This window comes from Oncorhynchus nerka, linkage group LG6 (assembly GCF_034236695.1).
Source record: "Oncorhynchus nerka isolate Pitt River linkage group LG6, Oner_Uvic_2.0, whole genome shotgun sequence".
NCBI lineage: Eukaryota > Metazoa > Chordata > Actinopteri > Salmoniformes > Salmonidae > Oncorhynchus > Oncorhynchus nerka.
This window is the reverse complement of record NC_088401.1, coordinates 87,731,367-87,750,606: the sequence shown is the minus strand read 5'-3', so window position 1 is coordinate 87,750,606 and position 19,240 is coordinate 87,731,367. Positions and strand designations below refer to the sequence as shown.

Below are 19,240 nucleotides of genomic sequence, written 5' to 3'. Positions count from 1 at the left end.
ACACATCTAGATTATAGGATATACACATCTAGATTATAGGATATACACATCTAGATTATAGGATATACACATCTAGATTATAGGATATACACATCTAGATTATAGGATATACACATCTAGATTATAGGATATACACATCCAGATTATAGGATATACACATCTAGATTATAGGATGCACACACCCAGATTATAGGATGTTCACTCCATGCTCATCACTAGGCTGTTCAGATAGGATGCGCACACCCAGATTATAGGATACGCACTCCCAGATTATAGGATACACACACCCAGATTATAGGATGTTCACTCCATGCTCATCACTAGGCTGTTCAGATAGGACACACCCAGATTATAGGATGTTCACCCAGATTATAGGATACGCACTCCCAGATTATAGGATACACACACCCAGATTATAGGATGTTCACTCCATGCTCATCACTAGGCTGTTCAGATAGGATGCACACACCCAGATTATAGGATGCACACACCCAGATTATAGGATGCACACACCCAGATTATAGGATGCACACACCCAGATTATAGGATGCACACACCCAGATTATAGGATACGCACTCCCAGATTATAGGATACACACACCCAGATTATAGGATGTTCACTCCATGCTCATCACTAGGCTGTTCAGATAGGATGCACACACCCAGATTATAGGATGCACACACCCAGATTATAGGATGCACTCCACACACCAGATTATAGGATGCACACACCCAGATTATAGGATGTTCACTCCATGCTCACCCAGCTGTTATAGGATGCGCACTCCCAGATTATAGGATGTTCACTCCATGCTCATCACTAGGCTGTTCAGATAGGATACACACACCCAGATTATAGGACACCCAGATTATAGGATGCACACACCCAGATTATAGGATGCACACACCCAGATTATAGGATGCACACACCCAGATTATAGGATGCACACACCCAGATTATAGGATGCGCACACCCAGATTATAGGATGCGCACACCCAGATTATAGGATGCGCACACCCAGATTATAGGATGCGCACTCCCAGATTATAGGATGTTCACTCCATGCTCATCACTAGGCTGTTCAGATAGGATGCACACTCCCAGATTATAGGATACACACACCCAGATTATAGGATGTTCACTCCATGCTCATCACTAGGCTGTTCAGATAGGATGCACACACCCAGATTATAGGATGCACACACCCAGATTATAGGATGCACACACCCAGATTATAGGATGCGCACACCCAGATTATAGGATGCGCACACCCAGATTATAGGATACGCACTCCCAGATTATAGGATACGCACACCCAGATTATAGGATGTTCACTCCATGCTCATCACTAGGATGTTCAGATAGGATGCACACTCCCAGATTATAGGATACACACACCCAGATTATAGGATGTTCACTCCATGCTCATCACTAGGCTGTTCAGATAGGATACACACACCCAGATTATAGGATGTTCACTCCATGCTCGTCACTAGGCTGTTCAGATAGGATACACACACCCAGATTATAGGATACACACACCCAGATTATAGGATGTTCACTCCATGCTCATCACTAGGCTGTTCAGATAGGATGCACACTCCCAGATTATAGGATACACACACCCAGATTATAGGATGTTCACTCCATGCTCATCACTAGGCTGTTCAGATAGGATACACACACCCAGATTATAGGATGTTCACTCCATGCTCATCACTAGGCTGTTCAGATAGGATACACACACCCAGATTATAGGATACACACACCCAGATTATAGGATGTTCACTCCATGCTCATCACTAGGCTGTTCAGATAGGATGCACACACCCAGATTATAGGATGTTCACTCCATGCTCATCACTAGGCTGTTCAGATAGGATACACACACCCAGATTATAGGATGTTCACTCCATGCTCATCACTAGGCTGTTCAGATAGGATACACACACCCAGATTATAGGATACACACACCCAGATTATAGGATGCACACACCCAGATTGTAGGATACACACACCCAGATTATAGGATGTTCACTCCATGCTCATCACTAGGCTGTTCAGATAGGATACACACACCCAGATTATAGGATACACACACCCAGATTATAGGATACACACACCCAGATTATAGGATGCACACTCCATGCTCGTCACTAGGCTGTTCAGATAGGATGCACACTCCCAGATTATAGGATACACACACCCAGATTATAGGATGTTCACTCCATGCTCATCACTAGGCTGTTCAGATAGGATACACACACCCAGATTATAGGATGTTCACTCCATGCTCATCACTAGGCTGTTCAGATAGGATACACACACCCAGATTATAGGATACACACACCCAGATTATAGGATGTTCACTCCATGCTCGTCACTAGGCTGTTCAGATAGGATACACACACCCAGATTATAGGATACACACACCCAGATTATAGGATGTTCACTCCATGCTCGTCATTATATTTCACATGTTCTTGTTTTTTTTTGGCCTAATGTTTATTTTCCTATTTCGTTAGGTTTAGATTTAACACCAAACCAACCAGGTTTTGTTGTGAATAAATACGTCTTCTACATTTTACCAGGCTAATATGAACATAAGACTCGTACAATTCCTCCGGCAGTGTGAAGGTAGGGCAGTATGTTCGCGTGAGGCAATGCCAATGTTGATTTACTTTACGTATATACTATGCTATGAATACTTTTACTTTAAGTTTTCCGTTCCAAAGCCTTCAGTTTTATTTTGCGTAGTTCACGGCTGCATTTCATTCCCTAATATAATGCATTTTTGACTTCGTGACCGTAGGGCCTATAGTGCCCTACATGTGGAATAATGTCATTTGGGAGGCAGCAGTCTGTCTCTCCCATAAAATAACGCTGCGAGTCAGTAGCACAGAGCTATGCATTAAAAGCTGTACGGTGAGGCCTGTTGGAATGGCCTGATTTATGGTGGTGCTGTATCACCGCAGGGGAGTGACAGACAGACACGCAGAAAGGAGAATCTAGGTCACTCAGACCATGTATTGGTCTCCAAATAACGTAATGGTAATGATGCCTCTCTCTCTCTCGCTCTGTCTCTCTCTCTCTCGCTCTCTCTCTCTCTCGCTCTGTCTCTCTCTCTCGCTCTGTCTCTCTCTCTCTCGCTCTGTCTCTCTCTCTCTCTCGCTCTGTCTCTCTCTCTCTCGCTCTGTCTCTCTCTCTCTCGCTCTGTCTCTCTCTCTCTCTCTGTCTCTCTGTCTCTCTGTCTCTGTCTCTCTCTCTCTGTCTCTCTCTGTGTCTCTCTCTCTGTAGGAGTTGAAGGATGTTCACCATAAGGATCGTATGGCGGCTGCCCGTGGTGTTCTCCAGAGGAACATCCCCATGCTCTACACCGCCTCCCGCGCCTGCCTTCAACACCCTGACCTGGCCGCATACAAGGTCTGTAGTAGAACAGTGTCTTCAAATCATTTCCATGCCCACTAAGTGGTCCTTGAAACTGTTTTAATTAATGCTTTCAAGAGCTATCCTCTGGGAGGAAATTAGAATAGATTGAAGTTCAATAGCACATTTCATTACATACAGAATCTCAAAGCTCTTCAAAGACACATCTTGTTAATGTATTTTATTATCTTTAGTTTTCCCTAAATAACATTTTTTAAAAATTTAATTCCATTCTCTAGGCGAACCGTGATCTGATCTACAAGCAGCTTCAGCATGCAGTCTCAGGCATCTCTAATGCTGCCCAGGCTACTGCCTCAGATGATGCTGCCTTCAACCACCCTGCTGGGGGAGGAGAGCTGGCCTACGCTCTCAACAACTTTGATGTAAGTTTAGGAGGGTTGGGGTTTGGAGAGGGAGGAGAGCTGGCCTACGCTCTCAACAACTTTGATGTAAGTCTAGGAGGGATGGGGTTTGGAGAGGGAGGAGAGCTGGCCTACGCTCTCAACAACTTTGTAAGTCTAGGAGGGGATGGGGTTTGGAGAGGGAGGAGAGCTGGCCTACGCTCTCAACAACTTTGTAAGTCTAGGAGGGGATGGGGTTTGGAGAGGGAGGAGAGCTGGCCTACGCTCTCAACAACTTTGTAAGTCTAGGAGGGGATGGGGTTTGGAGAGGGAGGAGAGCTGGCCTACGCTCTCAACAACTTTGTAAGTCTATGAGGGGATGGGGTTTGGAGAGGGAGGAGAGCTGGCCTACGCTCTCAACAACTTTGTAAGTCTAGGAGGGGATGGGGTTTGGAGAGGGAGGAGAGCTGGCCTACGCTCTCAACAACTTTGTAAGTCTAGGAGGGGATGGGGTTTGGAGAGGGAGGAGAGCTGGCCTACGCTCTCAACAACTTTGTAAGTCTATGAGGGGATGGGGTTTGGAGAGGGAGGAGAGCTGGCCTACGCTCTCAACAACTTTGTAAGTCTAGGAGGGGATGGGGTTTGGAGAGGGAGGAGAGCTGACCTACGCTCTCAACAACTTTGTAAGTCTAGGAGGGGATGGGGTTTGGAGAGGGAGGAGAGCTGGCCTACGCTCTCAACAACTTTGTAAGTCTAGGAGGGGATGGGGTTTGGAGAGGGAGGAGAGCTGGCCTACGCTCTCAACAACTTTGTAAGTCTAGGAGGGGATGGGGTTTGGAGAGGGAGGAGAGAGCTGGCCTGAGAGGGAGGAGACGCTCTCAACAACTTTGTAAGTCTAGGAGGGGATGGGGTTTGGAGAGGGAGGAGAGCTGGCCTACGCTCTCAACAACTTTGTAAGTCTAGGAGGGGATGGGGTTTGGAGAGGGAGGAGAGCTGGCCTACGCTCTCAACAACTTTGTAAGTCTAGGAGGGGATGGGGTTTGGAGAGGGAGGAGAGCTGGCCTACGCTCTCAACAACTTTGTAAGTCTAGGAGGGGATGGGGTTTGGAGAGGGAGGAGAGCTGGCCTACGCTCTCAACAACTTTGTAAGTCTAGGAGGGGATGGGGTTTGGAGAGGGAGGAGAGCTGGCCTACGCTCTCAACAACTTTGTAAGTCTAGGAGGGGATGGGGTTTGGAGAGGGAGGAGAGCTGGCCTACGCTCTCAACAACTTTGATGTAAGTCTAGGAGGGATGGGGTTTGGAGAGGGAGGAGAGCTGGCCTATGCTCTCCCACTACTCTTGGGCCCCCTCTGCCTCTACTCTGGCCCCCCCCCCTCCTTCTGGGGCCCTCATCTTCCTTCATGACCGCTAATGGAGGAAAGTATATTGGGATAATGTGGCTTCTAAAATGTCTTGTCGCTTCCTTTCCTTTCATATAATTTCCTTTCATCTCAGTTCCTTGGTCTGAACTGATCTCATGACACTGGACATGTGCAATAGTTTTTAAAGCAGGTAGACCCCCCCACCACACAAAAACCATGACATTATTCTGTTCTACTTACCAACTCATTCAGGGTGTGTCCCAAACAGCACCCTATTCCCTAGATAGTACACTACTTTAGACCAGAGCCCTATTCCCTATCTAGTACACTACTTTAGACCAGAGCCCTATTCCCTATATAGTGCACTGTGCACTACTTTAGACCAGAGCCCTATTCCCTATATAGTGCACTGTGCACTACTTTAGACCAGAGCCCTATTCCCTATATAGTGCACTACTTTAGACCAGGGCCCTATTCCCTATATAGTGCACTACTTTAGACCAGGGCCCTATTCCCTATATAGTGCACTGCTTTCGACCAGGGCCCTATTCCCTATATAGTGCACTACTTTAGACCAGGGCCCTATTCCCTATATAGTGCACTACTTTAGACCAGGGCCCTATTCCCTATATAGTGCACTGCTTTCGACCGGGGCCTATTGTGTAGTCAATAGGGAACAGGGTTCCACTTGGACACCAGCAGAGCAGCGCCTGTTCTTGACTGTTATTTGCTTTCATTTACATTTACATTTAAGTCATTTAGCAGACGCTCTTATCCAGAGCGACTTACAAATTGGTGCGTTCACCTTAAGACATCCAGTGGAACAGCCACTTTACAATAGTGCATCTAAATCTTTTAAGGGGGGTGAGAAGGATTACTTTATCCTATCCTAGGTATTCCTGAAAGAGGTGGGGTTTCAGGTGTCTCCGGAAGGTGGTGATTGACTCCGCTGTCCTGGCGTCGTGAGGGAGTTTGTTCCACCATTGGGGGGCCAGAGCAGCGAACAGTTTTGACTGTTTGACTGTCGCTTTCGGAGCTCATTTGTGTTTTTCATACAGAGATAACATTTAAAATTCTCTTCCCCCTCCCAGTGTGTCTCATTTTAAATAGGACCATTTACATAGAGCCCATTGTAGTGATTTCTCTGTCACAATGGTATCAGCTAGTCCTCATCTCTACTGCTGCCGGAGAACTAAAGCGACCACTACAACAGATCAGAGCAACCCCCCCCCATTGCATCCCGAATGGTACTCTAGTCTCTACGTAGTGCACTACTTTTTTACCAGGGCCCATAGGGAGTAGGGTGCTGTTTGGTGGAGAATAGGGCTCAGCCTGTGAGGGGATGTTACCACTGTAGTGTCTGCAGATCAACCCAACTGGTACTCTAGTCTTTACTTAGTGCACTACTTTTGACCAGGACCCATAGGGAGTAGGGTGCTGTTTTGGAGGGAATACGGCCCAGCCTGTGAGGGGATGTAGTGTCTGCAGATCAACCCAAATAGAAACTCTCTCTCTCTCGTTTCTCCCTCCTTTTTTTGTTTTTGTGAGAATGTACACTACATGTTCCCCCAACCCTGCTCGTCGAACATCTCATTCCAAAATCATGTGCGTTAATATGGAGTTGGTCCACCCCCCTTTGCTGCTACAACAGCCTCTACTCTTCTGGGAAGGCTTTCCACTAGATGTTGGAACATTGCTGCTATAACAGCCTCCACTCTTCTGGGAAGGCTTTCCACTAGATGTTGGAACATTGCTGCTATAACAGCCTCCACTCTTCTGGGAAGGCTTTCCACTAGATGTTGGAACATTGCTGCTATAACAGCCTCCACTCTTCTGGGAAGGTTTTCCACTAGATGTTGGAACATTGCTGCTATAACAGCCTCCACTCTTCTGGGAAGGCTTTCCACTTGATGTTGGAACATTGCTGCTATAACAGCCTCCAGTCTTCTGGGAATGCTTTCCACTTGATGTTGGAACATTGCTGCAGGGACTTGCTTCCATTCAGCCACAAGAGTATTAATGAGGTTGGACGATTCGGCCTGGCTCGCATTCGGCGTTACAATTCATCCCAAAGGTGTTAGATTGAGTTGAGGTCAGGGCTCTGCGCAGGCCAGTAAAGTTCTTCCACACCGATCTCGACAAACCATTTCTGTATGGATCTCGCTTTGTGCAAAGGGGGCATTGTCATGCTGAAACAGGAAAGGGCCTTCCCCAAACTGTTGCAATAAAGATGGAAACACAGAATCATCTAGAATGTCATTGTATGCTGTAGCGTTAAGATTTCCCTTCACTGGAACTAAGAGGCCCTAACCATGAAAAACAGCCACAGACCATTATTCCTCCTCCACCAAACTTTACAGCTGGCACTATGCTTTGGGACAGGTAGCGTTCTCCTGGCATCCGCCAAACCCAGATTTGTCTGTTGGACTGTCAGATGGTGATTCGTGTTTCCAGAGAACGCGTTTCCACTGCTCTAGAGACCAATGGCGGCGATCTTTACACCAGTACAGCCGACGCTTGGCATTGTGCTTGTTGATCTTAGGCTTGTGTGAGGCTGCTAGGCCATGGAAACCCATTTCATGACGCTCCTGACGAACAGTTCTTGTGTTGCCGTTTCCAGAGGCAGTTGGAACTCGGTAGTGGCAGAATATTTTTTTACGTGCACTTCAGCAATCGGCGGTCTTGTTCTGTGAGCTCGTGTTGACTACCACTTTGAGGCTGAGCCGTTGTTTCTCCTAGATGTTTTCGCTTTACAATTGATCGGGGCAGCTCTAGCAGGGCTAGATGATGAATCTGAGGAGTATCTGAGACCAGCCACCCAGAGAGATGATGAATCTCGGAGACCAGCCACCCAGAGAGAGACCAGCCCCCAGAGAGCTGATGAAACTGAGGAGTATCGGAGACCAGCCCCCAGAGAGCAGCCGGAGACCAGAGAGATGATGAAACTGAGGAGTATCGGAGACCAGAGAGATGATGAAACTGAGGAGTATCGGAGACCAGAGAGATGATGAAACTGAGGAGTATCGGAGACCAGCCACCCAGAGAGAGATGATGAAACTGAGGAGTATCGGAGACCAGCCACCCAGAGAGAGATGATGAAACTGAGGAGTATCGGAGACCAGCCACCCAGAGAGATGATGAAACTGAGGCGTATCGGAGACCAGCCACCCAGAGAGATGATGAAACTGAGGAGTATCGGAGACCAGCCACCCAGAGAGATGATGAAACTGAGGAGTATCGGAGACCAGAGAGATGATGAAACTGAGGTGTATCTGAGACCAGCCACCCAGAGAGATGATGAAACTGAGGTGTATCTGAGACCAGCCACCCAGAGAGCTGATGAAACTGAGGTGTATCGGAGACCAGCCACCCAGAGAGCTGATGAAACTGAGGTGTATCTGAGACCAGCCACCCAGAGAGCTGATGAAACTGAGGTGTATCTGAGACCAGCCACCCAGAGAGATGATGAAACTGAGGAGTATCGGAGACCAGAGAGATGATGAAACTGAGGTGTATCGGAGACCAGCCACCCAGAGAGCTGATGAAACTGAGGAGTATTACTGTCTGTAATAAAGCCGGTTTGTGGGAGAGACTCTATGATTGGCTGCGTCCCTGCCCGGTCATGTGAAATCCATAGATTAGGGCCCAATGAATGCGGTTCAATTGACTGGATTTCCTTCTGAACTGTAAATTAGTTAAATCGTTGACGTTGTTTCGTTGTTTTTATTAACTATAGCATGTAAACCAATTTCCTGCAATTCTGGGATTTTCTCCATGCAGCCAAGAGAAACTATTATTTTAAAGCTCATTTCCTGCAATTCTATGCATTTTTACCATGGATAAATCAGTGTTATTTTGTTCCAGCATAATAACTAAATGAATACTGCTAAATTTAATTGTTTTGGGAATGTTTTATTCTCGGTCTAGGTTTTATTTTGGTGATTTTGTTAGTTCTCAAAGATTATATTATGGAAAGGAAATGATGGGAACGTTGTCTTTTCTACATATTTATTTGTTTATACTGTTTGGACATAAGCGACACCCACTTAAACGGCCCTCTGAAGGATTACAACGGCAGGAAAAAGTCCCTATGTCAATAATGCTAATGCTAATGCTAATTAGAAGAGCCAACATGGCTGCCATAGAATGTTGTGATGTAAATGTATCAGAATGCTGAAACCACATTGGCCCAACTATAAATACATGACTCTGGTACTTTCCATCTTAACTCTTCTCTCCCATAGTGCCAGGCCCAACAGAAAACCTTCTACTTGCTCAATCAGAAGGAAGTCTGTCCAAAAATGGAACCCTTCATTTATAATGCACTACTTTAGACCAGAGCCTGTAGGGGTTTTTCAGGACACCAGTAAAGCAGAGGTTGAAATCAAAAATGTTCTATTAACTTTATTGGAGTTGAAGTTGAGGCTGTGCCCTGTTTATGACAACCAAATTTTGTTACCATCTGAAACCCTGAGATCAAATCTTCTAGGTTTGTTTTGGGGGTCAGCAGCATTAATCTGATCCAATCCTGGATTACAAGGCTTCCTGGACTGAATTCAATCAAACACACAGGATAACATGTCAACAGCTATACAAGCTTTGCAGACATATTTACAAAGGGACGAGAGGGAGTGTCAAGATGTGTTATTTTAAACCTGTTTTTGGTTAGATTTTTTTTCTTTTGGGGGGGGGGTTTATTATGTGTAGATTGAGGGGGGGAAACTATTGTTTTATAAGGCTGTTGTAAAACTAAGTGGATGAAGTCAAAGGGTCTGACTACTTTCTGAATGCACTGTATATGGCTCTGGTCGGTAGTGACCCCTGATGACAGCGGTGGTTGGTAGTGACCCCTGATGACAGCGGTGGTTGGTAGTGACCCCTGATGACAGCGGTGGTTGGTAGTGACCCCTGATGACAGCGGTGGTTGGTAGTGACCCCTGATGACAGCGGTGGTCGGTAGTGACCCCTGATGACAGCGGTGGTTGGTAGTGACCCCTGATGACAGCGGTGGTTGGTAGTGACCCCTGATGACAGCGGTGGTTGGTAGTGACCCCTGATGACAGCGGTGGTTGGTAGTGACCCCTGATGACAGCGGTGGTTGGTAGTGACCCCTGATGACAGCGGTGGTTGGTAGTGACCCCTGATGACAGCGGTGGTTGGTAGTGACCCCTGATGACAGCAGTGGTTGGTAGTGACCCCCTGATGACAGCGGTAGTGACCCCCAGGTGACAGCGGTAGTGACCCCCAGGTGACAGCGGTAGTGACCCCCAGGTGACAGCGGTAGTGACCCCCAGGTGACAGCGGTGGTGACCCCCAGGTGACAGCGGTGGTGACCCCCAGGTGACAGCGGTGGTGACCCCCAGGTGACAGCGGTGGTGACCCCCAGGTGACAGCGGTGGTGACCCCCAGGTGACAGCGGTGGTGACCCCCAGGTGACAGCGGTGGTGACCCCCAGGTGACAGCGGTGGTGACCCCCAGGTGACAGCGGTAGTGACCCCCAGGTGACAGCGGTGGTGACCCCAGATGACAGCGGTAGTGACCCCAGATGACAGCGGTGGTCAGTGCCAACGAATAGAACATGGGGTGGAGTGTTCTTATTGGTCCTAGTGGGGAGAGGGACCGACGTACCAAATTTCATGACTCTAAGTCACATATGCTGTAGTGTGAAGGGCATGAGCCATCAAAGTTGGCATTTACAATCGCATTGCATGAGAGGGTGTAGGCTATGGGCCTTTACTGGGGCTATGGGCCTTTACTGGGGGCTATGGGCCTTTACTGGGGGCTATGGGCCTTTACTGGGGGCTATGGGCCTTTACGAGGGGTGTAAAGAACCGTTTGCTGCGAGGACTTTGTTCTGCACTTTAAACCTGAATAAATACATATTTGCAATTTGTTTTGATGAATACACAAGGTTTATAGGCTATGTACAGTTGATGTCGGAAGTTTACATACACCTTAGACGAATACATCTAAAATCAGTTTTTCACAATTCCTGACATTGAATCCTTGTAAAAATGTACATACACTCAATTAGTATTTGGTAGCATTGCCTTTAAATGGTTTAACTTGGGTCAACTGTTTCGGATAGTCTTCCAGAAGCTTCCCACAATAAGTTGGGTGAATTTTGGCCCATTCCTCCTTACAGAGTTGGTGTAACAGAGTCAGGTTTGTAGGCCTCCTTGCTCACATACACTTTTTCAGTTCTGCCCACACATTTTCTATGGGATTGAGGTCAGGGCTTTGTGATGGCCACTCCAATACCTTGACTTTGTTGTCCTTAGCCTCTCTGGGATATGTGGGTATGACGGTAGCCTCGCCAACAGCCAGTGAAAGTGCAGGGCGACAAATTCAAAATAACAAAAATCTCAGAATTGCAATTCCTCAAGCATACAAGTATTTTAAAAATTCTCGTTAATCTAGTCACAGTGTTGCTTCAATATGTCCACACAAGTTTCCTTCCTCATGAAGCCATCTATTTTGTGAAGTACACAAGTCCCTCCTGCAGTAAAGCACCCCCACAACATGATGCTGCCACCCCCGTGCTTCATGGTTGGGATGGTGTTCTTCGGCCTGCAAGCCTCCCCTTTTTCCTCCAAACATAACGATGGTCATTTTATGCTGGTTTTGGAGCAGTGGCTTCTTCCTTGCTGAGCGGCCTTTCAGTTTGTTGATATAGGACTCGTTTTACTGTGAATATAGATACTTTTGTACCTGTTTCCTCCAGCATCTTCACAAGGTCTTTTGCTGATGTTCTGGGATTGATTTGCACTTTTCACACCAAAGTATGTTCATCTCTAGGAGACAGAATGTGTCTCCTTCCTGAGCGGTATGACTGCTGATCCCACTGTGTTAATACTTGCGTGCTATTGTTTGTACAGATGAACGTGGTACCTTTAGGCATTTGAAAGTTTCTCCCAAGGTCTACATTTTTTTCCTGAGGTCTTGGCTGATTTCTTTTGATTTTACCACGATGTCAAGCAAAGAGGCACTGAGTTTGAAGGTAGGCCTTGAAATGCATCCACAGGTACACCTCCAATTGACTCAAATTATGTCAATTAGCCTATCAGAAGCTTCTAAAGCCATGACATCATTTTCTGGAATTTTCCAAACTATTTAAAGGCACAGTCAACTTAGTGTATGTAAACTTCTTACCCACTGGAATTGTGATATAGTGAAATAATCTTGTCTGTAAACAATTATTGGAAAAATGACTTGTCATGCACAAAGTAGATGTTCTTAACCGACTTGCCAAAACTATAGTTTGTTAACAAGAAATTTGTGGAGTGGTTGAAAAACCAGTTTTAATGACTCCAACCTAAGTCTGTGTAAACCTCCGACTTCAACTGTGTATATATATATATATATATATATATATTGTTTATATATAGTGTCTATGTGTGTTTGTTATTTTACTGCTCTAGGGATGAAAAGTAATATGTATTGATTTTCCCTTTTTATCTGAGCTGAACAAAACATTGTCGTCCGTTCTGTTAAAACAACTAGAGCCAGAATTCAAATCTTAACTGTCAAATGGTCCTTTTGTGATGCGCACACGGAAACCTGTTCTGTACGATGAGGAGTGGTGTGGTCGATAAAACAGGATTGGATGTTGTCGGCCAATCACAAGTCATCAATGGGAGCTCTATGGTCATAGAGCTTTTGTGTGGCAAAGCAAATTAGAAGATGATATTAATCAATGGAAGATGGAATTACAATTATGGAATGATAGTGTTTGACAGAAGGACTTACATAACAGTGTTGTGATTGGCTGTGATATTCACCTATTGATTTCTCCTGCCGGAGCGGTACCTGTTGTCAACATTGGGAAGCTGTTATGACTTTTGCTGTGTTGTCTAGTGAAAATAACTCTCATTTCCTGGTTGCTAAATTTCTACAGTTTGAGAGAAAACGAGCACTGAACAGTGTAGGCAATGCAATCATTGTGCCATCTAAACTGTTGTGCCATCTAAGCTGTGAAATAGTTTTTCAATAACAAAAACTCAGATGCATCGGCTTGGCTGGCGCGTGCCAACAACGAGGCTGGCTGGCGCGTGCCAACAACGAGGCTCGGCTGGCGCGTGCCAACAACGAGGCTCGGCTGGCGCGTGCCAACAACGAGGCTCGGCTGGCGCGTGCCAACAACGAGGCTCGGCTGGCGCGTGCCAACAACGAGGCTCGGCTGGCGCGTGCCAACAACGAGGCTCGGCTGGCGCGTGCCAACAACGAGGCTCGGCTGGCGCGTGCCAACAGCGAGGCTCGGCTGGCGCGTGCCAACAGCGAGGCTCGGCTGGCGCGTGCCAACAGCGAGGCTCGGCTGGCGCGTGCCAACAGCGAGGCTCGGCTGGCGCGTGCCAACAGCGAGGCTCGGCTGGCGCGTGCCAACAGCGAGGCTCGGCTGGCGCGTCTCTCTAAAGCTGCCATTTGAAGCCGAGTAACACCTGCTGTTCCCCTATTAAAGATGATTAGAATACCAATAACCAGTAAAGCTGCATTCATTTACTGACTGATGTATTTGAAGTGTTACAGCAGTATCTGACACTTTCTGTTGGCAACTGTAAGGGAAGCTCTTGAAACCTCCTGTAATATCCCAGCTTGTAGGGGAAGCTCTTGAAGCCTCCTCCTGTAATATCACAGCTTGTAGGGGAAGCTCTTGAAACCTCCTGTAATATCACAGCTTGTAGGGGAAGCTCTTGAAGCCTCCTCCTGTAATATCACAGCTTGTAGGGGAAGCTCTTGAACCTCCTCCTGTAATATCACAGCTTGTAGGGGAAGCTCTTGAAGCCTCCTCCTGTAATATCACAGCTTGTAGGGGAAGCTCTTGAAGCCTCCTCCTGTAATATCACAACTTGTAGGGGAAGCTCTTGAACCTCCTCCTGTAATATCACAGCTTGTAGGGGAATCTCTTGAACCTCCTCCTGTAATATCACAGCTTGTAGGGGAATCTCTTGAAGCCTCCTCCTGTAATATCACAACTTGTAGGGGAAGCTCTTGAAGCTTCCTCCTGTAATATCACAGCTTGTAGGGGAAGCTCTTGAAGCCTCCTGTAATATCACAACTTGTAGGGGAAGCTCTTAATATCACACAGCTTGTAGGGGAAGCTCTTGAACCTCCGGTAATATCACAGCTTGTAGGGGAAGCTCTTGAAGCCTCCTCCTCTAATATCACAGCTTGTAGGGGAAGCTCTTGAACCTCCTCCTGTAATATCACAGCTTGTAGGGGAAGCTCTTGAAACCTCCTGTAATATCACAGCTTGTAGGGGAAGCTCTTGAAGCCTCCTCCTGTAATATCACAGCTTGTAGGGGGGAAGTAATATCACTCTTGTAGGGGAAGGAAGCCTCCTCCTGTAATATCACAGCTTGTAGGGGAAGCTCTTGAAGCCTCCTCCTGTAATATCACAGCTTGTAGGGGAAGCTCTTGAACCTCCTCCTGTAATATCACAGCTTGTAGGGGAAGCTCTTGAAGCCTCCTCCTGTAATATCACAACTTGTAGGGGAAGCTCTTGAAGCCTCCTCCTGTAATATCACAGCTTGTAGGGGAAGCTCTTGAACCTCCTCCTGTAATATCACAGCTTGTAGGGGAAGCTCTTGAAGCCTCCTCCTGTAATATCACAACTTGTAGGGGAAGCTCTTGTAGGGGAATATCTTGTAAGCTTCCTCCTGTAATATCACAGCTTGTAGGGGAAGCTCTTGAAGCCTCCTCCTGTAATATCACAGCTTGTAGGGGAAGCTCTTGAAGCCTCCTCCTGTAATATCACAGCTTGTAGGGGAAGCTCTTGAAGCCTCCTCCTGTAATATCACAGCTTGTAGGGGAAGCTCTTGAAACCTCCTCCTGTAATATCACAGCTTGTAGGGGAAGCTCTTGAAGCCTCCTCCTGTAATATCACAGCTTGTAGGGGAAGCTCTTGAAACTTGAAGCCTCCTCCTGTAATCTTGTAGGGGAAATATCACAGCTTGTAGGGGAAGCTCTTGAAACCTCCTCCTGTAATATCACAGCTTGTAGGGGAAGCTCTTGCTCTCACAGCTTGAAGCTCTTGAAGCCTCCTGTAATATCACAGCTTGTAGGGGAAGCTCTTGAACCTCCTCCTGTAATATCACAGCTTGTAAGGGAAGCTCTTGAAGCCTCCTCCTGTAATATCACAGCTTGTAGGGGAAGCTCTTGAAGCCTCCTCCTGTAATATCACAGCTTGTAGGGGAAGCTCTTGAAGCCTCCTCCTGTAATATCTTGTGAAGCCTCCTCCTGTAATATCACAGCTTGTATGGGAAGCTCTTGAAACCTCCTCCTGTAATATCACAGCTTGTAGGGGAAGCTCTTGAAGCTTCCTCCTCTAATATCACAGCTTGTAGGGGAAGCTCTTGAAACCTCCTCCTGTAATATCACAGCTTGTAAGGGAAGCTCTTGAAGCCTCCTGTAATATCACAGCTTGTAAGGGAAGCTCTTGAAGCCTCCTGTAATATCACAGCTTGTAAGGGAAGCTCTTGAAGCCTCCTGTAATATCACAGCTTGTAAGGGAAGCTCTTGAAGCCTCCTGTAATATCACAGCTTGTAGGGGAAGCTCTTGAAGCCTCCTCCTGTAATATCACATTAACTGTGCAATATTATGTATTGGGGGGGGGTGACGACTGCACATGCTATATCACAAATTAGTATTTTTATTCACTTGACATTTATAAAACAATGTTTCTCAAATCACTTTTTTTCTTCATTTACACAAGATATGGCTGGTGTACACAGTACAATTAAATGCTTTCCTGCATGACATAGGCTAGGAAGGGAAGGGCGTGTTCCCAGTGAAGGGGAGGGCGTGTTCCCAGTGAAGGGGAGGGCGTGTTCCCGGTCAAGGGGAGGGCGTGTTCCCGGTCAAGGGGAGGGCGTGTTCCCGGTCAAGGGGAGGGCGTGTTCCCGGTCAAGGGGAGGGCGTGTTCCCGGTCAAGGGGAGGGCGTGTTCCCGGTCAAGGGGAGGGCGTGTTCCCGGTCAAGGGGAGGGCGTGTTCCCGGTCAAGGGGAGGGCGTGTTCCCGGTCAAGGGGAGGGCGTGTTCCCGGTCAAGGGGAGGGCGTGTTCTCCTCAAGCAGGCTGGTCAGTGGCAAAATCACTCCTTCAGGTCTTAACCAGACTTTGGTCGATTGACGGGTCGTTCTCTGGTGTGTCTCTGCCCCTCTTCTCTCCAGGCTGAGGTGCAGTGGGAGGAGGTGCAGTGGGAGGAGGTGCAGTGGGAGGAGGTGCAGTGGGAGGAGGTGCAGTGGGAGGAGGCGCAGTGGTTTGATGAAGGCGCAGTGGGAGGAGGCGCAGTGGTTTGATGAAGGTGCAGTGGGAGGAGGTGCAGTGGTTTGATGAAGGTGCAGTGGGAGGAGGCGCAGTGGGAGGAGGTGCAGTGGTTTGATGAAGGCGCAGTGGGAGGAGGTGCAGTGGGAGGAGGTGCAGTGGTTTGATGAAGGCGCAGTGGGAGGAGGTGCAGTGGGAGGAGGCGCAGTGGTTTGATGAAGGTGCAGTGGGAGGAGGTGCAGTGGGAGGAGGTGCAGTGGGAGGAGGTGCAGTGGTTTGATGAAGGCAGAGGCGTTACTCTCCACAGCTCAGATGGCATGTGTATAAAAAGAGCCAGATAAATGAAAGGTGACATGTGAGATGGAGGAGAGGATGGGAGGGGAGAAGAGCAGGAGAGGGGGGAGAAGAGCAGGAGAGGGGGGGAGAAGAGCAGGAGAGGGGGGGGAGAAGAGCAGGAGAGGGGGGGGAGAAGAGCAGGAGAGGGGGGGGGGGAGAAGAGCAGGAGAGGGGAGGGGAGAAGAGCAGGAGAGGGGGAGGGGAGAAGAGCAGGAGAGAGGGGGGAGGGGGAGAAGAGCAGGAGAGGGGGAGGGGAGAAGAGCAGGAGAGGAGGAGGGGGAGAAGAGGAGGAGGGGGAGAAGAGCAGGAGGGGGAGGAGGAGGAGGGGGAGAAGAGCAGGAGAGGAGGGGGAGAAGAGCAGAGAGGGGGAGGAGGAGGAGAAGAGGAGGGGGAGAAGATCATGTGCATCAGTAATTTCCTGGTGACCATGCACAAAGTTATTTTGTTCTATTTCAGCTCCGTCTCTGTTTATTCCAGACCAATTCCCTCTCTGGGTCCACGGTACCTAATTTCAAGCACCGCCGATGCAACTTTCAGGGTGTGAGTCATTGACGAACACACACACACACACGGAACATGTTGCCATGGCGATGTGACACACAAGCGGAGGTTGTCAGACGAGATGGTGGGGCTGGTGACGGAGTGTGTGTGTGTGTGTGTGTGTGGGATGGGCTAACTAATAAACCCTGAATTGCAACATCTGAATAGTTGAATGTTTTAAACGGTGATATGACGGTGGAAAGGATTTTGTAACAGGTGAAGATTGTTCTCGTTTCTTCTCCCTCTGCGTCTAGAGTGACTCACTCCGTGACACCTCATCTCAGGGCTTCACATTCAGGTACATTTGCCAGTGGCACTCCGGGCCAGTACCAAGTGAAAACTACTGGCCCGAAGGAGAAAATTACTGGCACGGGCCAAGATCACAGGAAAGCAAGTTATGCACACTGAATATCAATTGTGCGTGATTTCATGTTTCTTTTGCAGCCTGGGCAACTACCTTTTTATATTACAGCCAACCATAAACTTTGATGTAGCATGGAGGCTGCACAGTCACCTGTCTGATGTAGCATGGAGGCTGCACAGTCACCTGTCTGATGTAGCATGGAGGCTGCACAGTCACCTGTCTGATGTAGCATGGAGGCTGCACAGTCACCTGTCTGATGTAGCATGGAGGCTGTCTGATGTAGCATGGAGGCTGTCTGATGTAGCATGGAGGCTGTCTGATGTAGCATGGAGGCTGTCTGATGTAGCATGGAGGCTGTCTGATGTAGCATGGAGGCTGTCTGATGTAGCATGGCGGCTGTCTGATGTAGCATGGCGGCTGTCTGATGTAGCATGGCGGCTGTCTGATGTAGCATGGCGGCTGTCTGATGTAGCATGGCGGCTGTCTGATGTAGCATGGCGGCTGTCTGATGTAGCATGGCTGCACAGCTGTCTGATGTAGCATGGAGGCTGTCTGATGTAGCATGGAGGCTGTCTGATGTAGCATGGAGGCTGTCTGATGTAGCATGGAGGCTGTCTGATGTAGCATGGAGGCTGTCTGATGTAGCATGGAGGCTGTCTGATGTAGCATGGAGGCTGTCTGATGTAGCATGGAGGCTGTCTGATGTAGCATGGCGGCTGTCTGATGTAGCATGGCGGCTGTCTGATGTAGCATGGAGGCTGCACAGTCACCTGTCTGATGTAGCATGGAGGCTGTCTGATGTAGCATGGAGGCTGTCTGATGTAGCATGGAGGCTGTCTGATGTAGCATGGAGGCTGTCTGATGTAGCATGGAGGCTGCACAGTCACCTGTCTGATGTAGCATGGAGGCTGTCTGATGTAGCATGGAGGCTGTCTGATGTAGCATGGAGGCTGTCTGATGTAGCATGGAGGCTGTCTGATGTAGCATGGCGGCTGTCTGATGTAGCATGGAGGCTGTCTGATGTAGCATGGAGGCTGTCTGATGTAGCATGGAGGCTGTCTGATGTAGCATGGAGGCTGTCTGATGTAGCATGGCGGCTGTCTGATGTAGCATGGAGGCTGTCTGATGTAGCATGGAGGCTGTCTGATGTAGCATGGAGGCTGTCTGATGTAGCATGGAGGCTGTCTGATGTAGCATGGCGGCTGTCTGATGTAGCATTGCGGCTGCATGGCTTGAAGCATCTTGGTTGTTTTAACTCAGTGGGCGAATCATTAGCTAGATCAGACTAAATAGTGTTGCTTGTTTGACCCCTATAAAATCCCACTGGCACTAATAAAATTGTGATTTTGTTTATAATTAGTGTGAATATGACGGCGGCCTACTGTTTGTTCGTTCAAATGGCCTATGCAAATCCCGTGGTTACTTTTTTTTTTGTCATGCCAGACATTCAGATTGTGAAATGCTGCCAATTGGTGTGAGAGGGCGAAAAAATATTGTTGAGAAATGAATCCCACGTCGTCGGAAAAGCTGGTATTTCCCTTGTTTCAATAATTGCCATCAAAACTGTTCTCTCTCTTCCCGAGATTGCGTTGAGACATTTTGCCTGGTG

At 47.9% G+C, this 19,240-nt stretch overlaps 1 protein-coding gene across 1 annotated transcript in view; it reads left to right on the top strand.

The window, feature by feature from the left end:
- The window catches only part of LOC115122782 (catenin alpha-1-like), a 271,073-nt gene that overhangs the window by 44,919 nt on the left and 206,914 nt on the right, over positions 1–19,240 (top strand). The window contains 2 exon segments of the mRNA XM_065019987.1: positions 3,299–3,424; positions 3,667–3,810. Of these exon segments, the coding sequence (XP_064876059.1) occupies positions 3,299–3,424; positions 3,667–3,810 (270 nt within the window).